Genomic DNA, 13,414 nt, shown 5'->3' with positions numbered 1-13,414 from the left:
TTATACGATTTCATTCAAGTCATATTAAAAAATATAAAATCAGTCTATTAGTATTTAATAAAAAAATTTATGAAGTCTTTGACTAGAGTCACGAATTTGTACAAACAAATAACATCATTCAAAACTTAAAGTTGTACCAAATACTAAAAATAATCAAAATTACCCCACAAAGAGTAAAAAAAAAACCACCGACTTTGCATATATATATATATATAAAAAAAATTTATAACCTTTTTTCTCTAACCATCGCATCGTTTGGTACTGTTTTTAATGTCATTAAATCAAAATCAAAATATTATTTTATAACGTTAATTTGATTAAAATAAAAATAATTATAAGAGGATATAAGATAAAAAAAATTGTAAATATAACCTCCTTTAAATACATTTTGTTTTTATTTTCAGTTCTTGAAAATCATTTTAACCCCTTTTCTATGGTTTACCTTTTCACTCTAGAGTTGTCAAAATAAGCTCGGTTAGACGGGCTGAGTTTTTTAACTCATCTCAAAAGTGGAATAGACTGATTTTTTGGCGGTTTGATGACGGATCGAGGCAAGTCAGTGTAAAATAGGCTCGAGCTGGTAAGCCAACCAGTCAAACTGAGTTTTTCAGTCCAATTTTAAAAGTGGAGAGAGACGAACTAACTCATTTTTTGATAGATTGATGACGGAGTGTAGCGGGCCATCCACTTTGTCACCTCTGCTGTCAGCTAATCCAATCAAATATTTGCTGACAGTACATTTCTTTTTTCTTTGTGATAAACGTATGTGGAAATAAGGAATCCATACAAAAATAACCAATCACTTTTTCCAACATATTTTTGAAGGTTTCACCTGTGCCTGTGTGCCTGTGCCACTACTTTAAACAGGACCATGCATGTGCTAAGCCTTATTTGGAAAATAGTTATAAGTTATAACAGATGAGAAGGAAAAGGTAGCAGCGAAAAAGGGAGCCAGAGTGTGATATAAGAAAGAGGAAGAGAGTAATGAATTATAGCACAGTAAGGAGTGAGAACCTGCCAGTTTGCTTCCACTATATTACTACTCAGAGTTCAACCTCATTCTTTTAGTCCTTTTTTTTAACCCATCCCAAGTGTTCATTCCTGTAACCAATCTTTCAATATGCTTGATCCTTAAAGTAAAACCTATGATCATATAGGGTCTGGTTTTATTCAAGTTTCTAGCACAAATTTTCATTCCTATTATTGGGGTTGGCTATTTGCATATATAGGGAAAAAAAACACAAACTGGTAACAGATTTGCGTGATGGCTGTGAATGGATCAAAACGGTGGGACATGAGATTAGTTGGAATGGGTTTGATATTTAGTGTTCTTCTTGTTCTTATTTCAGCCTTTGTTTCTGCTCATCGAAACGTAAACCAAAACAAAATTACTCTCACGACCGTAGAGACAATAGAGGCAGAAGCTAATTATCTTGTTAAAGTGATGAACTTCTTATGGAACTCATCTGGGTCGGGATACAAACATACTTGGCCAGTAAGTGTGTTTCAAATAGCACTCTCTATTATTATGATTTTCATCAAAACTTCTCTCTCTCTTTCTTTTTATTTTTTTTTATTTATATTGTCAATTTTATTGTGAAATATCATGCTATGCATATAGATTTGTGGAATTGACAAAATTTGTATTGGGATGAAGGTTATTATGATTAGGCAGATCTTGGGATTATAAAAATTTGCACACGATCTGCTAATATATTTTAGAATAAAGATCATTTTGGGTCCCTGATAAAAAATAAGGTCCCCATTTTAATTCTTTATAAAAAAAATTAGTCTCACAGTTTTTAAAAAATTTAAAGAGGATTCATTTAGTTGAAATTGTGATCCCTCACAAATTTAAAAAAAATTCACATTAATCTCTTAAAAGAATTAAAATGAATCCTCTTTGAATTTTATTAGAGAACAGATAATTTTTTTATAAGGAATTAAAGTAAGAATTATATTTTTTTGTTAGGGACTCAAAAATAGGCTTTATTGAATATTTTAACATAAATGAACTACCGTGCATTGGTTGTATCGAAGATTTTTCTAATCTGAGTCTGATAAGGGGTAATTTGCAGGATATGAAATTTGGGTGGAGAATAATAGTGGGGACGATAATTGGATTCCTAGGATCTGCATTTGGGACTGTGGGTGGTGTCGGTGGAGGTGGCATATTCGTGCCTATGCTTTCCCTGATTATTGGATTTGATGCAAAATCAGCCACTGCAATCTCCAAGTGTAAGCATTACAAATCTCTTTCTCTCTTCAAGTTTAAAATTTCATACATAACCATTCCCTAAAATTTCTCCACAGGAAAATGTTCAGACAAATTCCCTAAACTTTAAGCCAATTTATAAATATTTTTTTTATAAACTTTAAAGTGGTCCATTACAATTATACTAATAATTCTTTCTATTTTTCCATGGTTAAACCATTAAATGAAAAAAATATTTGTTATTTTAAATGATACAACTTTATATTATTTTAGATGAAATGACATCATTTTGATATATATTTGATATTTTTTATATTCTCTCTTCTCTATAAAATTAGAAAGAGAGAAAATAAATGAGAGAGAATGTAAAAAATCATTAATTATCTACCAAAACAACTTTGTTTCATCTAAAATGAAATGTGCTATAGTTTTAGAAAAAAATATTTCTCCAGTTAATGCAAATAAGTTATCTGTATTTATTCTTAAAACGACGTCTTTTTAGTATTGAAATCTTAAAAAATTATAAATATAAAGACTATTATAATCCTGAATTAAATTAAAATTATAAAAACATTATGATTTCCATCCCAAAACGACGTCGTATTAGACTTACAGCAGATAACTTATCTACAATAAATGCAGAAAAAGTGAACCCATAGTTTTATGGCTAAATCTAAAATCTCTATTCATACAAAATCTTGACCGTTCATCAATTTAAATTTTTATTATAGTTTTATTTTTTTAGAACTTTCTGTACCCGAAAAAAAAACTATTAAAAAATATTATAAGCAGAAAACGTGCTTCGCGTGCTCTCCTTCTTGTGTTATGATTCCTGTGAGCTGTTGTGGTCCATTTTCAGCATGGTAGTTAAAATTTCAATTTATTAGTACAAGTCTAATTAGAATCTTTACTGATCTCAGTAACTCGCAGCCAAACATATATTTTATATATAAGACACCGGTAAGCATATTAAAACAAAAACAATTCAGAAAAACAAAAGAAAAAAAGAAAATGGCAAAACAGACCACTAAGCTCAAATATGGAAGATCGTAAAATAAAATAAAAAAATAGAAGTTATTATTTTAATTGTTGATAGTTGATTTTTAAATGAATGGATGAGATTTTTCACATTATAAAATTATATAAAAAATTTACATGAGAAAATCTGCTCTGGCTGGAAGCACCTTGTTGTTAGGATCAAACCAACGTCCGAGAATAACTATATTTTTTACATGAGAAAATCTGTTCTGGCTGCAAGCACCTTTTTGAAGTATTCATTATATATTAAATTACATGGTTATATGAGTGTAACAAATTTTAGTAAATATTATTAAATACTAAAGTGGGAATATTTTCTCTAAAAAGAGGAATTTGTTTTTGGTCATTGAAAAACAGAGGAATTGAAAAATGGTCTTTACAAATTATCATAGCCAATGCACCCAGCTCAAAGGTGTATTATGAGTGATGAATATCAGTAATATTTTTTGCCGAATATCTGTATAACCCAAAATAGTTCTGCCTGTCACAATACTACCATAGTGCTAAAAACAATGTTTGCTCTTGCTCACTACTTATGATTTATAACTAGTTATAAGTATTAAGGTTGTCTAGCTTGTTAATCTCACTACTTATGCAGGGGCGGACCTTCATGGAGGATTAGGATGGCTTCCTTCTAAAATATGAAAATATGTTCTACTATATGATATGCAACATGGTCTAAAAAAGCAAAATTTTGAAAGTGCTTTTAAAAAATGAAAGACAAGCAATGTTATTCATAAGAAAAGTGTTTCACCCGTTCATTGCACCCAATTAGAGATAACTATTATTTACCAGATTCAACCTGCCAGTATATATGACAGTTTTGTTCTTGGTCTGCTACTCTCCCCAATCAATGTGGAAAGTTAGCTTTTTTTATTGTATACAAAGAAGAGTTCAGCTAGTATGCATATTCACTCTACCTGTCAAATTTGTCTAGAATTTGATTTTATATTGATTGATTATCTAATTTTCTTTTTATAATCATTAAAAATTTGTACAAATTGTCATGTCAAAACTTATGAGAAAAGTATTTAAGTTTTGACTTTGTTGGCAAAGAAAAATGTCAATAATAATTATCAATTATTAGTTGGGACCAAATGCTAAAAATAAATAACACATTAATTACTTTACTGTTTCTTCTCCTAAATAACAACTAAGGGAGAAAATGAGATTATAAAAAAATCAAAGAAAGTGCATTATAACACCAAAAAGCATGAAGGTAAACAATAAAATTTGATCTTACAAACAAAATATAGGGTCTAAAGCTAGTTCTTCATTGAAATAAAAGGTGCAGTGGATCACTGTCACCGGAAACAAAAAATTGACATTTCAACTAAAAGATTGGCAAAAAATTCTGTAATTTTATTAGGTTTTTGTTAATATATATTTTTGTATTCTTAGCATGATCATCCAACCAAAACTGACATTATCTTTTCATAATAGTAATATAAATTTTTTTCCCCCGTCATATAATTTTCTGAGTACGCGATTGTACTTATGATTTATAACTAGTTCTGCACTTGGTTTGATAAAAGGTATGATAACTGGTGGAGCAGCAGCAACTGTTTTCTACAATTTGAAGCAAAAACACCCAACACTTGACATGCCAGTGATCGATTACGAACTAGCACTTCTTTTCCAACCAGTGCTGGTGCTTGGAATCAGTATTGGTGTTGCCTTCAATGTGATTTTTGCTGATTGGATGATAACAGTTTTGTTATTAATTATTTTCACAGGCAAGAATTACTTAAAAAGTTAATCTTTTCTTATTTTCTTTTCTTTCCAAATTAATCTTTTGATGTAGCTAGTCTGGGTGTATAAAACAGGAATTTCAACCAAGGCAACCTTTAAGGGTGTTGAGACATGGAAAAAAGAAACGATCATTAAGAAGGTGCTTAATTTTTTACTAGTCTTTTATATTGAATTGCTTATAAATTTGTATTTTGGTACTTGCTTTTAATCCATCTCGTGTTATAAATAATCCCAGGAATCTGCTAGACAGTCACAATTAAATGGTAAGTGGATCAATAATATTTCTATTATGGCTTTCTAGTGTTTTCTTGATTAATAGTTAATCTAGGGTGTGGTTTCCAAAACTACCATGTTAATTTCCACTCTACTTAGACACTGAAAGGACTGAGGAGGTAGCATATGAGCCTCTACCGGGAGGCCCAATGAATAGCAATCACACTGTGACTGTGGCCAAAAAACATAATGAAACGGTAAGACATCACAGAGTAGCTGCTTCTATTTTTCATAAATCATAATCTATTCTTTGTGGGAATGACACCTATGATTGCCATGCAGGGATCTCTTATTAAGAATATTCATTGGCGGGTACTTGGACTTCTTTCCACTGTCTGGCTTATTATACTTGCGTTAGAGATTGCAAAAGTTGGTATCAGAAGAGCTATTTCAGTCCATAAATTTCCAATTTCCTCGTACTTGTATGTCTACATAGAATAATGATAAAATTGTGCATTTGTTTTGAAACAGAATCACGCAAAAACTTGTTCAGTGGAATATTGGATATGTAATCTCTTGCAGGTACATAGTGAATACTTATTTCACTTCCTAGATATTCATCATCTTGCATGTATTCCTCTCCATGACAACATGATAAAGAGTTTAGCACCTCAAGAGTTGAATTTGTTCCCCAACTTTCATGTAATCTGGTTATAAAACCATGAGATTGATCATTTTCTTGTTTTGCTTGTTTTTAGATCCCTGTGGCATTAGGAGTGACTTCATTTCAGGCTATACTTCTGTACAATGGTAAGAGAGTGATAGCATCAAAGGGAGATCAACAAACACATTGGCGAGTGCACCAGCTAATTCTATATTCTTCCTGTGGCATAGCCGCTGGCATGGTTGGTGGCTTGCTTGGTCTTGGTGGAGGATTCATTTTGGGGCCCCTTTTTCTGGAGCTAGGAATCCCTCCTCAGGTACCTTTCATCCTTCTACATAAGGCCTAGAGACTAGAGTGTGTGTTTGACTGTATTTTTGTGTTGGTCCCTTGAATTGAATTTGTGCCTCATAAATTTCCTCATAGGTATCAAGTGCTACAGCCACTTTTGCCATGACATTTTCTGCATCTATGTCAGTGGTGGAATATTACCTTCTAAAACGGTTTCCAATTCCTTATAGTAAGTATGGATGAATGGAAATGGAACTAACAAAATCTTTTCTTTAAATCACTTCAAATGCTCACTTTCTGATTGCCTTGCAGCTCTTTATTTCGTAGCTGTATCCACTATTGCGGCCTTTGTTGGTCAACACTTAGTGAGAAAGCTGATTGCCATATTAGGGAGAGCATCACTGATTATTTTCATTCTGGCCGGCACAGTTTTTGTGAGCGCAATATCACTAGGCAAGTGTCATTAGCAGGACTAATTTATTTTTTCCTGGAAGCTCACAGTTTTACAATACTTTATTAAGATTTCCTCATTTTTTTGGTTTCATTGCAGGTAGTGTGGGCATAGCAAAAACGATCCAAAAACTTTCAAAGCATGAGTACATGGGGTTTGAAAACCTTTGTACTTACACAAGCTAAAATATGAGAATTCAAGTTACGGATTCAACTTCAAGTGAAGGACTATTTAATTGACATTTTTCAAATATTTTTAACCGAGTCAGAATTTTTATACAATTATGTCAAGATCTTTAAATAATGTAATGAAAATTCAGCACTTATTGTTTGTCAAACAAACACCCTCTCTAAATGGTTATTAGAAGTATTCTAGGAGATTGGCTTGGCCTAGGTCCAACCTGAATCAGTTTGGGTGTCATGTTTTATTTTTTTCTAATCCTAAGTGAACCCAACCTTAACTAACTTAGTCTGATTAATTTTAATTTTCTGATTCAACCCATCATAACTTACGATTACCACTGCACTCCAGCATTTTAGTGCATGTACATTAATTACATTCTCAAATGTTACATTTTTAGACCAAAAGAAAAAAAAATCACATTTTAAATTATTGTTGTTTAAAACACAACTGCACTTTAGGAAAGTATAACACTTCGATCCGAATTAACTGTGGAGGTCGACCTTTATAGTTTCGACTTAATCCTGGAGTCCAGGCTTGATCCTTGTATGGATATCTTCGTTGTTTCAAATGCAAAATGATTGGTGGAAAACGATACATGCAGTAACAGACAATTTAGCACATTCATGAGATAAAAATTGCAAGTACAATAAGCTGATGGTAGCAATTAGCACCTCTCATTTCACATAATAGCTTCTACAGCAGATTAATCAGGAGGTACAACGTTGGAAAACCAATATGCGAACTGGCACGCAATGAAATAGTGAAATTCGCTTATCCATGTTCATGGATACACGCACATGAATTTACTCAACCTTACAGAGTTAAATAAATTGATCTACAAATAGACTTCGGAAAAAATATATATATATATATATATAAAGATTTAGATATATTTAAACAAGGAAAGAGTTATATTTACAAACTTTTTGCTTACAAACTCTTACAAATTACACTATGTTCTTCCGGGAGTACATAATGTAATTTGCAAAAATTTATAAAAAAAAATTATAAACAGATCCTTCCTCTTTAAACAATGTCAAGTAACAACTTTAAGCTTGTATTTTGGAGGTGGTTTCTATGAGAAATAAATAGAAAAATATTGCCCGATATACAGTTTGAAGTATGTTCTCTAGTTCATTAAGTGATGCTAATCTGCCTAGCTTTTTGCTATTTGGCAGTAGCTAATTCTGATAACAGACTAAGTTATATCTGGACAAGTGGAGGGAAAGGTAAAAATAAAATAAAATGCTTATGTAATACACAAAAATATTTATTTATTTTTTCCATAGTGTTTTCTTTCTAGAGGGTGTCTTTTTCTCCCAAAACTTTTCGGTATGTTCTATAACTCATCTTTGACGACTTGATTCTTGACTTTAAGAAGTTTGTTGATGGATGCAGCCAATTCTTTCAAACTAGATTTTGTAGAAAGTTTGATCTGCATAAAATAAGGGTTCGTTATAGTAGGGTGGTCAATATATAAACAAAAACTCTATCCACCAAAACCAGGGTCCCAAGAAGTAATTACCGGATTTGTCTTGTCATTTGTTCTGTAAAGTAAAAGTGTGGGATAGTCATTCACCTGAAATATTAACAAAAGATAAAACCCATCTTCAGTAAACATAAACCTTGATCATATTAGTGGTTAATATAAAATCCAATAGTCCTTAATGAAATCCCAGGATCCTAAATTTTCAGAATAGGTTCAGAGTGCGAGTGTGTTTTGCCATAAATGAAAACTGAGACAACGAAAATTTTCATGACACTAACTTGCAATTTAGGATGTTCATTTGCTGAAGCATCTATCCTAGCAAAGATTAGATTAGTTGATCCTTTGTAGTGCTTTGCCAACTTCTCTACTTGCTTGCTTGTGGCCTCACAGTTGATACACCAAGGTGTGAATACCTGTTGTACAAAGTCATAAATCATGAGAGCAAATCTGATATATCAAGGCATAGCCAATATGACAATCTTTCTTATAAAAAAAATCTCAAAGCTGACCCACTAATATTTTTAATTTGATCGACCAGCTAACGTTATAGAGCAACACATTCTGAAATCTTGACAGAATGTGGAAGCCATGCATGTCATTGCATATTCAAAATGGAACAAAAATGAATTCCCAAAGCATCAGTCATGGTGACTAAAGATGACTTTCAGAAAATGATGACACCTTCAATGGTGGAGGCAGAATTTGCCACCCCCAACCCCCTCCTTTTTTTTTTTCCCAAACAAACTAATGAAGTTTGAACATGTGACATAGAGAGGAAATATAGAAGGGATAAAACTTTGCAAACCTCCAGAAGCACATCCTTCTTGCTGCTCAAAATTTCGTCATCAAATGTTTTCCCAACAATAACATGGACACTAGCTTCTGTCTGCAATTTCCAATGCTACAATGTTAATTGAAGACAACGTCGAGTTAAGTCTCAGGACAAAAACAAATAACTTCTACGTTTTATTGGTCTACTTTTCTGCTCTATTATTAAAAATACATAGCTGGCTTTATATCTCTAGGAAGGACTCTGAAATATTATACACATAATTGACTCACTTTAATTTGAAAAAGCTAAAGGGCCACATATGACACTGACCGCACAACTATTGTTCTCTCATTGTCTAAAACTAAAATAGGAGAGACACCTTAGATGTGTAGGAAAATAACGGGGAAAAATATCAAATGGTACTTACATTATCTGGTATGGGCTGTGACTTGAAGTAAGGTGACAGAGAACCTTGCACAAGATTATTGCAGAACTCCTGCAGAAAACCATTTAACATTAATTAGTTTCCTTTAGTAGGTGATGACTCGAGAATCATTTATACAAACAGAAGATAATACTTCAATATTGCTTTGTGTTGGTTTTGACTCCAACAAATATTTTGAGCTCATTCCATTACCAAATGCAGCTACCTATTTGGCACAGCAAGAAATGAATTGCATCAGTTTCCACAATTTTCTATACTATTAAAAGAATTTGAACAAATCATTGCTATTAAATCGTAAACTAACCACCGTATTTTTTGATTCTTCAAAACCAAACAATGTCAGGAAGGGCTTTGCAAGGTTCTCATCATTAATATCAACATGTATAAACATTATCTGCATTGCAATGAAAGTATTAGACCAGACATTCTACAACCAACATGCAGAAAATGGTTAAAAGAACCCAAATGTAGGCCAGAGTAACAACCTTCGACTTGAAAGATCTTGCAACATTTTGAAGAGGATCAAGAAGATTATTAAAGTCATCCATGTCTGCAAAGACTAAAACCTGGAGAATAACAGATAATTAACCTCAACTATTATTAAGTTTGAATATAAACATAAATGATTAAAAATAACAAGGAACAGCCCATATAGCCTATGATGAGTTAAAGTTATTATTCATTAGAAACATAGAAAAGTCACTAGATAGGGTACATGGTTGGAGCAATTTTTAGTACGTCCAATAGTAGCTTAGTTTCCACAAGTTGCCTAAAACTTTAGATTGTAGTCTTTTATCCAAATTACATTTATTGAAAAAGATCAAATTGAAGGAGAATAAATAAAGCCATGTTCTGAGAAAAATATGGTTGTTCAGACTTCAGATTCTACAGAATAATTTTGTACGTAAGATGTACTACTCAATAAGTTCTCAAAAAGACATTCATTTCCTTTACAAAATACTCACATCAGTTTCAATTATCAACTATCAAGCATCCTGGGGGCAATCAACACATGGCAAAAACACATAAGAGATTATGATTTCGATAAGACCAAAGACTTGCTAGGATGACTATCATGTCAACACTTATTATTCTTATTCAGGTTATTCTTCTTCTTATGAGTCTTAAGTGCTTCTGCCTATATTTTTATTGAAACTAAGAAGAAAGAATTTTCCAGCATCTCAATGTACTGAATTGATCAAGTCTAACCAGATTGCTAGACCACAGAGGGTAGCCAATAATTAAGACCAACCTTAATATCAAATTATCAACAGATAGTTACTGTTACTAAAGAATATCCATTTGCACCAGAATTCAAAAAGAGATTACTGTAATCAATTCACATCACAGATATTTGAGTAATGATGAAATATTTGAGTTCCTAACATCATATGTAGAATTTTGAGCACTTTATGCGGGATTTATGTACCATTGAATTATTAACATATATTCCAGACTCCAGTAAAAGAGAGAATAGGAACAGAACTGCACACCAACATAATACGCAATTTTAGATTAAATGTGAAAATAATAGTAACCTGAAGCTTGATGGGGCTAGAGTAGACTCTGACAGAATTCATTTCAGTCAGTTTTGTAACTAACGGAAATTTGTTGTAATCTAAAAACTCCAGTATTTTATTCATTGCGAAAGCTCCATCTGCATAATCAGGAAAGTTTTGCATGTTGCCTTAGTAAGTCCTGACCATTTGGTGTTATTGTTAGCGGAAAAACAGACAAAATAGGTAAAGGAAAAGTACATGTTATACATAAACAAGCCTACAATGTGGTTACACCAATTTTTAACTGCTTATATTAATTAAACATGATAGATGTAAATATATTACCCAGCTCAAGTGTGTAGAAAGGACAGGAGTTCCAAGTTTGTTCTCTTTGGATAGTTCTAATTTGCAACAAACATAGAATGCACTAATTATGCATAACCACTTTAAGTGATACTAGTATCTGATTTACTTTTATCGTCCAATGTAAAACACTAGAATAAATTTAACATCTGGATAGAAACCAATTACAGACTCACCATATGCAGTGTATCTTTCGGGTTCACTCTTAACAATTCCAACAAAACGATCAGTAGGCTTGATATCTGGATAAAGAACTTGGGCAAGCTCTAACTTATTCACTTCAACAAACTGGGTTTCATTATCGGACTTTGCAGCACTCACAAATTCTTCATAATCAGGTCCCTGAGATATTTTAATAAGATATGATATAATACCACAGTACCGAATTCAGAATTAATGTAATTTTGTAACTCAATTTTCTCAAAAAAAAAAAATTATTCTTTTGATCAACTCGTAAATTAAGTGGCAAACTCATCTGCAACACCACATAATATGTCAAGTGATTATGTTGACTGATCAACTCCACAACTCCCAATCACCTGAACTTCCTCTCAATTTGGCATTTCTAGTCTTAAAGCCATAGAAGAATACCTTAAAAGATTATTTCACTAACCTCAAATTTATCAAACCATCCAATGACAAACGTATGATACTTTTTCAGAAATTCCTCAGCCGCTGTCACTGAACTTATCCGAATAACAGGTGTACCGGTCTTTTTTCTTGCCCATAACACTATATCATCCCTGAAAAGCATAATGAAAATAAGTCAATAGGCAAACATTTCAAGTGATTCAAGCAATACAAATTACCAATTATCAGTGCCTTGAGGACATTATTTCAAATTATGAAGGCATCATGAAAACAAATCACTGCACGTTAAACAAGTTTCTAGATAACATAAACCAACAAGAACACCAACCATACATTGTAAAAATATAGAATTCAGAGCAAAATCCAGACACAAACCTAACTAGTTAAATAAAATTCAGGGAAAACAAAGGATTAGGAATCCATTTATAGAAAGAGTTAGAGCATTTTACGCTGTGAAACCGCCAGAGTACGCTTGGGAGGTGCCATTGACGAAGAGAAGCAAAGTAGGGTACCCTTTGACCCCAAGGATTGAAGCTGACTTGGGATACCTATCAGCATCAAGCTTAGCCATCAGAAGAGGGGTTCCCAACTCCTTAAGAGAAGTTGCAGCCTCTGCAAAATGGGGCATAAGCTCAGCACTCCTTGGACACCAAGGTGCATACCCCAGAACAAGAACATACTCGTTCCCATCAAAAACCCTCTCTGTGTTGTGATTGTTGAGCTCAAGAACGATCCTTTGAGCCTTTGTTAAAACCTCTGCTTCGGATAACTTCACACCACCGCCTTCGGCTTCCTGCTCTACTTCCTCGTCCACTGCTAACAATGCCTCCAAATCATCGTCCTCCTTATCGTCAAGGACAGCCTCGGAACCCTCTGTGACAACGTTAAAACTCAGTACTAGGACAAGTGTGAGAAGGAAATAGATGAATCTTAGAGTGGGTTTTCTGGTAAACATGCTGCAGCCTGCTAGAACTGATCTGGGACCAAAGATCTGATTGGGTTTCTGAAAAGTTTATGAATTTTGGGAAGACAGCACTCTCAGTGTAGAGTGAAGATGTGTGTGAAATGAGGACAGAAACAAACGCTCTCTGTAGAACAGAAAGAAAGGGAAAGTTACACAAACTATGAACACGCCTAAATTTCAGGAGGCCCATGTTAACAAGATTTGAGGAGAGTGATTGGGTGCCACTATCCTTTGACCAATATCAATATTTAAGAAAAATAAGTTTTCTTTTTCTTTTTGAGTTTATATAAGGAAAAATATTGATGATAAGATTAAATTACTGATTATTTCTCAGGCAATTTAGGTGCAAATAATCAACATTAATGTTTGATTTGCATATTAGTTACTTAAATTTAGCAATTAAAGAATAATTAATAATAATTTTTTATTCATTTTATATATTTCTACTTTTATATATAAACTAGTGTATCACTCGTGCGTACGATGT

The 13,414-nt window shown here is 32.8% G+C and overlaps 2 protein-coding genes across 3 annotated transcripts; one reads left to right on the top strand and one right to left on the bottom strand.

Annotated features, from left to right (window-relative positions):
* The first annotated feature begins 859 nt into the window (after window positions 1-859).
* LOC133293786 (sulfite exporter TauE/SafE family protein 3-like) lies at window positions 860-6,962 on the top strand. Of its 2 annotated transcripts, none has more exons than XM_061492389.1 (12): window positions 860-1,495; window positions 2,079-2,238; window positions 4,789-4,989; window positions 5,080-5,144; window positions 5,241-5,268; window positions 5,378-5,475; window positions 5,561-5,647; window positions 5,750-5,800; window positions 5,977-6,198; window positions 6,306-6,399; window positions 6,483-6,623; window positions 6,721-6,962. In XM_061492389.1, the coding sequence occupies exons 1-12, from the start codon at window positions 1,265-1,267 to the stop codon at window positions 6,804-6,806; spliced, it is 1,464 nt and encodes a 487-aa protein (XP_061348373.1). In that variant the 5' UTR covers window positions 860-1,264; the 3' UTR covers window positions 6,807-6,962. The 2 variants fall into 2 exon arrangements, with proteins under 2 accessions (XP_061348373.1, XP_061348375.1); XM_061492391.1 differs by having other exon boundaries at window positions 6,483-6,627; window positions 6,725-6,962.
* A 908-nt stretch (window positions 6,963-7,870) lies between these two features.
* LOC133293787 (protein disulfide isomerase-like 1-6) lies at window positions 7,871-13,081 on the bottom strand. The gene is made up of 12 exons (XM_061492392.1): window positions 12,413-13,081; window positions 11,986-12,115; window positions 11,549-11,714; window positions 11,049-11,167; window positions 9,996-10,076; window positions 9,815-9,904; window positions 9,644-9,715; window positions 9,493-9,561; window positions 9,099-9,179; window positions 8,572-8,706; window positions 8,330-8,383; window positions 7,871-8,239 (listed from the first exon to the last, which is right to left on the bottom strand). The coding sequence occupies exons 1-12, from the start codon at window positions 12,916-12,918 to the stop codon at window positions 8,144-8,146; spliced, it is 1,599 nt and encodes a 532-aa protein (XP_061348376.1). The 5' UTR covers window positions 12,919-13,081; the 3' UTR covers window positions 7,871-8,143.
* Between the last annotated feature and the right edge of the window lie 333 nt (window positions 13,082-13,414).

Source organism: Gastrolobium bilobum, unplaced genomic scaffold (genome assembly GCF_033153095.1).
Source record: "Gastrolobium bilobum isolate Gb01-03AN ecotype WA unplaced genomic scaffold, APGP_CSIRO_Gbil_v1 utg54693, whole genome shotgun sequence".
NCBI classification, from domain to species: domain Eukaryota; kingdom Viridiplantae; phylum Streptophyta; class Magnoliopsida; order Fabales; family Fabaceae; genus Gastrolobium; species Gastrolobium bilobum.
This window is presented reverse-complemented; position numbering and strand designations above follow the sequence as displayed.

Excerpts from the sequence above, each read along its gene's own strand:
- LOC133293786 (XM_061492389.1), top strand. The coding sequence starts at position 1,265 with ATGGCTGTGAATGGATCAAAACGGTGGGACATGAGATTAGTTGGAATG. Across the intron at positions 2,239-4,788 it reads AGCCACTGCAATCTCCAAGT|GTATGATAACTGGTGGAGCA; the intron begins GTAAGCATTACA and ends GTTTGATAAAAG. Across the intron at positions 6,199-6,305 it reads AGCTAGGAATCCCTCCTCAG|GTATCAAGTGCTACAGCCAC; the intron begins GTACCTTTCATC and ends ATTTCCTCATAG.
- LOC133293787 (XM_061492392.1), bottom strand. The coding sequence starts at position 12,918 with ATGTTTACCAGAAAACCCACTCTAAGATTCATCTATTTCCTTCTCACA. Across the intron at positions 11,715-11,985 it reads GATGGTTTGATAAATTTGAG|GGACCTGATTATGAAGAATT; the intron begins GTTAGTGAAATA and ends AAAATATCTCAG. Across the intron at positions 9,180-9,492 it reads CACAGCCCATACCAGATAAT|ACAGAAGCTAGTGTCCATGT; the intron begins GTAAGTACCATT and ends TGGAAATTGCAG.